Raw genomic sequence first — 10811 nt, 5'->3', positions numbered from 1 at the left:
GTGCAATGATCAGTTAACTCAGAGTCAAACTGAATGTCATCAGTTCTGCAGATATTTGATCATAAACCAAAGTATTGGAAACATTAACATGTTGACCCCATTAAAAGTCAAATAATCACTGACGTTATTACAGTTTATCCTGAGGGAACATGACTGATGAGCCACATCTCATCACAATGCAACAACTATTGAAATATTTAAATGACAGTCACAGATGTCAGAAGACAAGTTTATTTTTGTAACACCTTTAAACAACAAGGTAATTCACAGTGCTTTACATGAGACAGAAAGGAATTAAGAAAAGAAACACAAGACAGTATAAAAACACGTTCAAACAAGATTTAAAAGATTGAAATAAAAAATAAGATAAAACTGAGTAAGGATGAAAAGTTATATTATAGAAAAACATTAAATATGCGGCGCAATAATAATATGTATACTACACAACAAATAAAGTACTAATCAAAAATCAACCAATGATCAACGTTAAAACCTCATAAAACTAAAAGGAGTGCTATAAATGATTACAGAAATTTCAAATGATATGTACGTATGATGTATAGTCACACTGCAGTGACAAACTAATTAGATCATTGAACAGGAAACAAACAATTCTAACAACAAGTCTGTTCATACTGACAGAGACTGAATAACAGATATTAAAAAAAGAATTAACAAAGAGGTCACTGGCTGCCATGCTGCTTACTAAGGTGTGTGTATATACACACACACACACACACACACACACACACACACACACACACACATATATATCAGGGGTCGCGTTAACCGGATATTCTCGGTCATTGACCGGTTTTTTACAACAATGACCAGAAAATCTGAAGGCCGTCGGCCATTTTGACTAGTTGCAATTACCACCCCTGCCCACATGGCGGCGGAGTGCACAGCCAGTGGCTGCCGTTTTCACACTGCAGAGAAAAAGTCATTCATCTGCTTCATGTAGTGTTGTTGAGCCCTGGACACACCGGACGCTTAGTGCCGCAGAAGTCCTGCGAGTATACTCGCAGGCGCTTGACTGTCCACACAGGCAGCGCATTTCTCCTGCGCTCTCCGCGCCGCTTAAACATCGACTCGACTCGTCTGTTCCCGTCAGTACTCGTTTTTTCACTTCAACATTTTAAACATGCGCAAGTCCATATTTTAATCGTTTTTTATAACGTAATAAGTTGATGACAATTTGTCATTGCATATCCATGTATTTAGCGTGTTGGATAAACACTGGGCATATTATTGACCATTTTATTTATGTAGTTATGTCTGTAGACTCGGTGACACAAAATTAAAATTGTAATGAATTGATTAGGGTATTGAAAGATGTGTTCCGTTATGCACTGTTGTGTTATTTTAAATTATAAACACGGTATTTTACTGCTCGCGTGAAAAATAGACCAGACGCCGAACTGAAACGCTGCCTCCGCGGGCGCTCCGCTCTGCTCTGCTCAGCGGCCTGTGTGGACAGTCAGATAGGTTAAGATGGGCGCCGATTGAAAACTGCCTCCATTGCTGGGCGCTGCGCTTCAGTTCCACGTCCGGTGTGTCCAGAATGGCATGGGTGTGTGGATGTCTGTTCATCTTTTCGTTCATGTCCTTATTAATGCACACTTTATAACTTGCTTGTTGGATTTATTAAAAACAAACAAATAAAAACTAAATATCTTTGAATATCTTTAAGGAATGTGGAGGTCCTGGGCTGGTGTGGTTACACGTGGTCTGCGGTTGTGAGGCCGGTTGGATGTACTGCCAAATTGTCTGAAACGCCTTTGGAGATGGCTTACGGTAGAGAAATGAACATTCAATTCACGGGCAACAGCTCTGGTGGACATTCCTGCAGTCAGCATGCCAATTGCACGCTCCCTCAAAACTTGCGACATCTGTGGCATTGTGCTGTGTGATCAAACTGCACATTTCAGAGTGGCCTTTTATTGTGGCCAGCCTAAGGCACACCTGTGCAATATTCATGCTGTCTAATCAGCATCTTGATATGCCACACCTGTGAGGTGGGATGGATTATCTCGGCAAAGGAGAAGTGCTCACTAACACAGATTTAGACAGATTTGTGAACAATATTTGAGGGAAATGGTCTTTTGTGCATATAGAAAATGTTTTAGATCTTTGAGTTTAGCTCATGAAAAATGGGAGCAAAAACAAAAGTGTTGCGTTTATATTTTTGTTCAGTGTATATATATGTATGTGTATAGTATATGTGTGTGTGTGTGTGTGTGTGCATGTGTGTGTGTGTGTACGTACGCGCGCACACACACACACACACACACACACACACACACACACGTACATTTTAATGGGAAAAGGGGTTTAACAAAGCCTGAAGCATCAGTACTGTTGCTTCGTTACCTGCAGTTCGATAAACCTTGAGCACCTCCAAGATGTTTTACAGCATAGCCTATTCATTTAGACACCTGGTAGCCGATGAGAACTATTTCTGTCGCCATGATAGACACAACTTTACCTTGACTTGACAAAATGTTACCATAATGAAAAAATTACATCTGACACTGCTCCATTGCTACTTGAAACATGAAACAGGTTCTCATGAAATGCAACACCTTGATGATTCCTCTTGTGTCAGAAGTGTCTGTATCAGTTCACTTAGTTGATTGTTATGTGTTTTCTGCAGATCCTTCTTCTTCTCCTCATTTCTTACCCGTTTCATTTCTTGTTCCTGTTTTTTCAGTAATTCAGTGATTTTTTCCACATTTTCTCTCCTTTTAGTCACACATTTCACTAAGTCAGAAATTTCACCTTGATGTTTTTTCTTCATTTCTTCTTCATTGTGAGCTGAAAGAGCCTTTAACAGGTCATACTGCTGCTCTTTGTCTTTCAGTTGTTTCTTGTGCTCTTGTTTCTGAGCAGCAAATTTCTTGTTGCATTTCTCTTTGAATTCATTGAACTCTTCAGCTTTCTTTCTGGCCTCCTCTTCATGTGTCTTCGTCAGATTCTCCATTTTCTTCTTATAGTTCTCCTCCATGTCTTTTCTCTCTTTCTCCTCTTGTTCTCTTCTGAGTCGCTCCTCTTCTTTTCTCTCCTTTTCATATCTCTCTCTCTCCTGATCATATTCTTCTTGAAGCTTTTTCAGTCTTGTTTGTTCTTCCTGTCGTCTCTGTTTATCTTCTTGTTTGCATTTCTTCCACCATTCTTTTTGTTTTCTCTCCCAGTTCTCTCGTTCTTTCCTCATCTCTTCTCTGCTCTCCTCCAGCTTTCTGTCCTTTGATTCTAACTCTAACTTTAATTTTTGCTCCAAAGCTTCAACTTTTTGTTTCCACTCCTGTCGTTGAATTTCTTCCTGTTGTTTTCTCTTCCTGTCTTCTTCTTTTCTCATTTTCTGTTCTTTCTTTCTCTCCTCATGTTCTTTCTTTATCTTCTCCTCCTTTTCTTCAAGTTGTTTTTCTCTCAATTTTCTCTCCTTTTCAGTTTGTGTTCTCCGTTTTTCTTCTTTGGCTTTTCTGTCTTTTTCCTCTTGTTCCTGTCTGATTCGTTCCTCTTCCATTGTTTTCTTTAAACATTTTTCCCTTTGTTCGTATTCTTCTTGAAGCTTTTTCAGTCTTGTTTGTTCCTCCTGTCGTCTCTGTTCATCTTCTTGATCTCGTTTCTCCCACCATTCTTTTTGTTTTCTTTCCCAGTTCTCTCGTTCTTTCCTCATCTCTTCTCTGCTCTCCTCCAGCTTTCTGTCAGTAGTTTCCTTTGATTCTGACTCTAACTTTATTTTTTGCTCCAAAGCTTCAAATGTTTGTTCCCACTCCTGTCGTTGAGTTTCCTCCTGTTGTTTTCTCTTCCTGTCTTCTTCTTCTCTCATTTCCTGTTCTTTCTTTCTTTCCTCACGTTCCTTGTTGATGTTTTCTTCCTTTTCCTGAAGTAGTTTTTCTCTCAGTTTTCTCTCCTTTTCAATTTCTGCTTTCTGCTTTTTCTCCATATCCTTTCTCTCTTTTTCCTCTTGTTCTCTTCTGAGTCGGTCCTCTTCATTTTTCTTCTTTTCATAATTTTCTTTTTCCTGTTTAAACTCCTTTTGAAGTTTTCTCAGTCTTGTTTGTTCTTCTTGTCGTCTCTGTTCATCTTCTTCATATCGTTTCTCCCACCATTCTTTTTGTTTTCTCTCCCAGTTCTCTTGTTCTTTTCTCATCTCTTCTCTGCTCTTCTCCAGCTTTCTGTCCTTTGATTCTGACTCGAACTTTAATTTTTGCTCCAAAGCTTCAACTTTTTGTTCCCACTCCTGTCGTTTTATTTCTTCCTGTTGTTTTCTCTTCCTGTCTTCTTCTTCTCTCATTTCTTGTTCTTTCTTTCTCTGCTCACATTCCTTGTAGATCTTCTCCTCCTTTTCTTTAAGTTGTTTTTCTCTCAGCTTTCTCTCCTTTTCAGTTTCTGCTCTCTGTTCATCCATTCTTCTTTTCATCTCTTGAATTTCTTCCTCATATTTTCTTCTCAGCTCCTCTCTCTCCTTCTTCATCTCTTCTTCCTTCTCCTTCAGGATCTTCTGCACTTCTTTCTTTATAGCTGCCTTGGCCTCTTGCAGCATCTCATTAGTGTAGCAGCTGTCTCCATTTGTCTTCACCATGGTGTCAATCTTGGTTATCAGCTCACTGACTTGTTTGTGGTTGTGTTTATCATAGTTATTGAACACATGGTATCTTCCTCCACAGTCAGCAATCAGCTTCTTAAAGGAGTCATCACATTTTTCTTCAATGTATTTTTCAATAGACATCTCCTCATGCTCCAGTTTATCTCCTCCAGTTAAAAGAATGAAGGTGAACTGTTCAGCATTCTTCCCAAAGCCTTCCTTGATGAGTTTTAATGTCTCCTTCTCCTCTGGTGTTAATCTGCCAATATGTAACACCAACAGGAAGACATGTGGTCCTGGAGCCAGAAGACTGATGCATTTCACCATCTCCTCATTAACCTCTTCATGGGACAAAGTTGTGTCAAACAGACCAGGAGTGTCGACCACAGCAACAGGACAACTGTCCACCTCACCCACTGCTTTCTTACAACGTTTGGTGACTGATGTTTGGCTTGATTCAGCTTGAAACTCCTTCCTTCCTAGGATGGTGTTTCCTGAAGAACTCTTTCCACAGCCAGTCTTCCCTATCAGCACAATCCTGAGACACTCTGGGCTCTGCTCCTCATCATCACCTGTAACATCAAACGACATCAAACTGCATTTATTTTTAATATTCACAGCTGCCACAGTAAAGGCTCAAGAACTGTAATGTAGAACATGGTTTAGGACACTTTTTATAATAAAACTACTTACAAGTGAGCCTGTCCTCCGTCAACTTTTCAAGTTCAACCTGTTGCCTGTCAATACATTTCTTTTGTTGTATGATCTTTTTCATTTGTGCATGAGCAAATGTTACTGTCGTATAGCAGGATGGCTCATTTTTTGATTGGCAATTTTTTTCCACAGCATCCAACAGCTCTGGGATCTGCTGCTGGTCCTTGATGTTGAGAACAACATATCTTCCTCCACAGCTCTGACAGAGCTCCTGGATGTCTCTGTTCTCCTTTATGAAGTTAACAACAGCTGGAGCTGTAGGATCTGACTCCACATTGAACAGGATCAAGGTGAAGTCATTGACTTGAGAGCTGAATGTGTTCCTGATGGTCTCTAACTCTCCCTTGTCTTCATCAGTGAGGGGACGCACAGGTAGGACCAGGATGAAGGCATGGACGCCCTCAGGATCACAGAGGGAGATACACCTGAATGATTCCTCCATCACTGCCTCCTGAGGTTTTCCATACAAGGCAGGCAGCTCCACCAGGGAAACCCAATGTCCACACACCTCTCCCTGATGTTTAACACACTGTGATGAGCTGGAGACTGAATGAAGCTCTGTGTGACCTAAAATGGCCTTGGCTGCTAAAGTCTTCCCTGCTCCTCTCCTCCCACACAGGACCAGGTTTAAAGCTGCTCTGATGGGTTCAGACTTTGGTCTGATGGGTTTGGACTTTGATGCATCCTTAAACACATCACAGCTCACATGCTCTCCATTGTTCTCCTTTGCAGTTTGACCCAATCGTGTTAACAGCTCTGGACGTTCAAGGTTCTTCTGCTTCAGGTATCTGTATCTACACATTCTGATCATGTCTTTTAAGGGCTGGTCTGGTTCATCTTTGAAACCTGAGCTCTCCTCTCTGGGTGTTGATATCAGTATCAATGAATGATCAAATGATTGATCACTGAAGAGTTTCAGGACTCTGCAGAGTCTCAGTTTGTGTTCCTCAGTGAAGTCTTCAGGCTGTAGAACCAGCAGGAACACATGAGGTCCAGGAGCAGAGAGTCTCACACAGTTTTCTACATGTTCTGACAGTTTGTCTTCAGAGATGTTGAGATGCAGCAGATCTGGAGTGTTGATGACAGCTATCTTTTTCTCCTTTAATTGTCCTCTGCCTCTCAGACAGCAGTCTGGTTCTTCCTCAATGTTGAACTTAGTCTCTCCCAGTATGACGTTCCCCACTGAACTCCTCTGAGACCAGCTGTTCCCCAGCAGAACAACCCTCAGCTCAGACACTGTGGAAAACAAACATTTAGAAAAGGTGAAAAACAGATTAACTCAGACCTGCATTTGTTTATTGATCATTTTATTGCTGTTTAACTTGAGGGTTTAGTTACTCATAGATTTTAGCTACATAACACTGTAAACTCAGATATTCAAATAGCATGATAACGGTTCAGTTTGACTCACTGTAAGGTGGCAGCAACTCATAGCTGCTGCTGCGCTTCAGAGGATCCTGATCATCTGTGATTGGAGGGACACAGCATTTGTTTACTGAATCACATTTAATCTATAGTAGACCTTCTCCATTCAAATAAACACAAGAAGTTTGTGCTCTAGAGAAAGGATCAGCACTCAGTGAATAACCTCCTAAGCCCTATGATAAGCTATTATGGCAAGGCTTAACTATACAGACCAGTGAGCAGTGATCACTAACATGTCTTTGGGGTCATCGGGTGGGAACCTCCTTTCGCCAGTGTTTCGTCTAGTTGGTCCCACGACACCTCCAGGAGGCTAAACAGTGATCTCTGGCGTCCCAGAGACACTCCCCTAATGCCAGGTCTCACTGCTCCCCACACCAACCCAATAACCTCCTTTACCTTAAAGGGGAAGTTCCGTTTTTTACAACCTGGATCTTATTTCTGGCATTAAATACGGTTGTTTACTCACCCAGATAGGTTTGGTGTCATCCATATAGTGGGAGTGATCGGGGCAGCGACAATGAGGCTCTAAATAACACATTATCTGCCGCAAAACTTGTTCATTTCACCAATATGTTTTTATGAATCACTAGAGTTACTTGTCATCATCATCCAGGTCATTTATACTGACCTACTAACCTCTGACCTGAATGATGTCAGAGGCAATTCGTACCACCAAAACGTTCACCTTTCTGTCACTTTCTGTCAATGAGCACTATGTAATAATAAATTCACGTTTTGCATGAGAAGTGCCTCTGCTTTTTGTGCAGTGTGCGGGCTGTTCTACACAAGCGATGAGAAGAAACTAAAGAAATGTAAATTCTCATCGTTATTTACTTATCAAGCAAACAAACTCAAGGAAAATAAGCAATTCATGCAGCTGTGTAGGCTACTTACTCAATCGAAAGTTGCCCGTTCGGTCCTGCAGGCTTTGGCTGGGTCTTCCAGTTTACTTTCGGGACACGAAAAAAAGTCTCTACAACAGTCCGGTTGATCATAGAAGTGAAATCCTCTGTAGTTGTGAGACAGTCATTTCTGGAGACATCCAGACGTGTATCTCCTGGCCTCAAATCCCACTTGGAGCAACAAAGGCATTCCTCCTAGCATCAGCATTAGCATCGGTTAGCTCGGACGTGCAGTGGTTTGTTGTTCTCTGGCCAGCTGTTCTCTCTCTGCCTCTGCATCCTCCTTTCAAAGAGTTCCTCATCCGTATACTCTGGCTCAAAATGGCAAGGACGTCCATCATATTCAGAGTCGTTGTCCACAACTTCAAAATCTGACAAGTTTGTTTCAGAAAACTAACAGTAGCAAATTCCAGTTGTAAACAAAGCCCGTGCTGCGGGTGTGCGGCGGCGCGCGCACCTGGATGACATCATCCAGGTCAGAGGTTAGTAGATCAGTATAAATGACCCAGATGATGATGACAAGCAACTCTAGAGATTCATAAAAACATATTGGTGAAATGAACGAGTTTCGTGGCAGATAATGTGTTATTTAGAGCATCGTTGTCGGTGCCCTGATCATTCCCACTATATGAATGTACGCGGCTCTCGCAGATCTAAATATCTTCCGAAGGACTCCAAATGACACCAAACTTATCTGGGTGAGTAAACAACCGTATTTAATGCCAGGAATAAGGTCCAGGTTGTAAAAAACGGAACTTCCCCCTTAACTAAACTACCACAGAGGAGGTAGACCCAGGGAAGGAAGCCTTGTTCGGCTATAACACTCCCCTGCCAGGTTAGGCTGTACAGTCTAACTCCCCAAAATGAGCCCTCACAACAATTTCTACCTTACCTATACTACCACAGAGGAGGTAGACCCAGGGAGAGTAGCCTAATTAAGGCTATAACACTCCCCTGCCGGGTTAGGCTTTACAGTCTACCTCCCCAAGATGAGCCCTTAAGACAACCTCCTTTACCTTACTTACACATGGCTTTCTCAGCCCAAACAGCACTGCCACCTTCAACAAACCCAGGCTCCGTTTATGCAAGCTCCAGGTAGAGACAGTGCCGATACTACTTTTCCTAGCACATTCACCATACTCTATTTCACATGCTACATAGCATAACTCCAATATAAGCTGAAGTTAAAGGAGATAGATAAACTCACAGGATCAGCAAACACTTTACCTTACTTACGCATGGCTTTCTCAGCCCAAACAGCAGTGCCACCTTCAACCAAACCCTGGCTCCGTGCATGCAAGCTCCAGGTAGAAACAGTGCTGATACTACCTTTCCTAGCACATTAACTATACTCTATTTCACACGCTATATAGCATAACTCCAATATAAGCTAAAGTTAAAGGAGATAAATAAACTCACAGGATCAGCAAACACGCTCACCTTGGAGCATTGTCTCAAACAAAAGGGATTCAAATAGGCCACTCCCACACTTAAATAACCTTCCTCTTCCTGGATTTCCTCCTGACAGGAAGTGGATCTCTCCACCTGATCTCAAGGAGTTACGTACCCTGCTTAGTAGTTCCCCCTGCTGGCCCCCAACTGACATTATTTCTTCTCTTCCAGACACATTGGCTACATCTAACTGCTTCATCTGACATTTCCTTCACTGTCTTCCTCAAACTCTGTCCCTGCACTCCGAGTTCCCCCAGGAGCGAGACAGCTGATCTTGCTATGAATACCCTACACCCCACTTCCACTGGACAAATCCTAGTCTTCCATCCTTGCTGCTCAGCTTCTGCTCCTAAGTCTGCATATCTAAGCTTTTTTCTTTCATAGGCTTCTTCCACTGAGTCTTCCCAAGGAACTGTCAGCTCAGTGAAATAAACTATCCGTTGACTCACTGACCACAACACTAAGTCAGGTCTCTGCTTGGTACAAACTATTTCCTGGGGAACAACAAGCTTTCCCCCTAAATCTACTTGCATTTCCCAATCACAAGCACCTTCTAGGCGACCACACCCTTGTCTCCTTACTAACTTATCCCTTCTGTATTTCTCCCCCTCACGGAAAAACTGAATTGCTAAACTCCTATCCTTAACACCCTCTGAATTTACCTGTCTTCGTTTCCCTTCGATGCCTGCAGCTAAACATTTCAACACCTGGTTATGTCGCCATGTATATCGGCCTTGTGACAAGCTAACTTTACAGCCTGACAAAATTTGCTTTAAGGTTGCGGTACGTGAACACAATGGGCATGATGGGTCCCCATTTACCCACAGTTTTAGGTTCTGGGGGTTGGTAACACATCATATGTAGCCCCTACCAGGAATCTAATATGATTCTCCTCCATACTCCACAGGTCCCTCCAACTAAGCTTCCTCTTCTCTACACTTTCCCAATTCAACCACTGTCCCTGTTTAGCCTGGGCCACTACCTTTGCACCCCTCAATATCTCCTCCTATCTACGTATCTGTTCCACAACCAGCTTTCTTTTATCTTTGAGACCTGCTGTATTCCATACCAGATTGCCTGAGCCAAGCTCCAGGCCTCCCCAGCCAAACTGAACATTACCTACAATCTCTGCATGCCTAAGAGCTGCCTCTGCCTCCTGAACTGCCGATCTTGGGTTCCACTTCCTCCCCTTGGTTGGATTTGGAACCACACTCCTAACTACCACGTCCTTACTCCCAGATAACAAGAGCTCTGTCCTGACTTTGGTACATTTAAATTCCTCTGTTAAACTAGATACTGATTGATTGATTGATTGATTGATTTCTGGAAGACGATAAGACAGTAATCCAAAGGGTGACGTGCTAAAGTAAAAAACTTATTTCCAGCATGGTCCTTGGTGTTTACACACAAGAAACAAATAAACAAGAAGCAGACAAACTCGGACTAAAAATACATACAGTAATTAGGGGAGGGCATCACATAATAAAACAAAATAAATAAGAAACAAAACTGCTGTAAAAACTATCCAGTTCATCAATAAATATCCACCTTGTTCCATAAAATCTGCTTGACCTGTCTTTTAAAAATCCCTTGTGATGAAAGGCATTTTGTAGCAGTTGGCAGACTATTCCATGCCATGATACCAGTGTAAAAGAAAGAGTTTTTAACTGCATTATTAGCTCTAGGAACTATGCAGGAGCGGATGCTGGCCCTAGTGTTATGACTAT

General features: G+C 42.0%; 1 protein-coding gene across 1 annotated transcript in view; it reads right to left on the bottom strand.

Moving 5' to 3' along the window:
- Window positions 1-252: 252 nt before the first annotated feature.
- LOC144464314 (uncharacterized) overlaps window positions 253-10811 on the bottom strand; it is a 29648-nt gene continuing 19089 nt past the window's right edge. The window contains exons 7-9 of the mRNA XM_078171029.1: window positions 6717-6770; window positions 5285-6541; window positions 253-5163 (exon numbers count right to left, since the gene is read on the bottom strand). Of these exons, the coding sequence (XP_078027155.1) occupies window positions 2570-5163; window positions 5285-6541; window positions 6717-6770 (3905 nt within the window). The 3' untranslated portion in view covers window positions 253-2569. The remainder of the gene's footprint in view (window positions 5164-5284; window positions 6542-6716; window positions 6771-10811) is intronic.

This window comes from Epinephelus lanceolatus, chromosome 9 (assembly GCF_041903045.1).
Source record: "Epinephelus lanceolatus isolate andai-2023 chromosome 9, ASM4190304v1, whole genome shotgun sequence".
Lineage (NCBI taxonomy): Eukaryota > Metazoa > Chordata > Actinopteri > Perciformes > Serranidae > Epinephelus > Epinephelus lanceolatus.
This window is presented reverse-complemented; position numbering and strand designations above follow the sequence as displayed.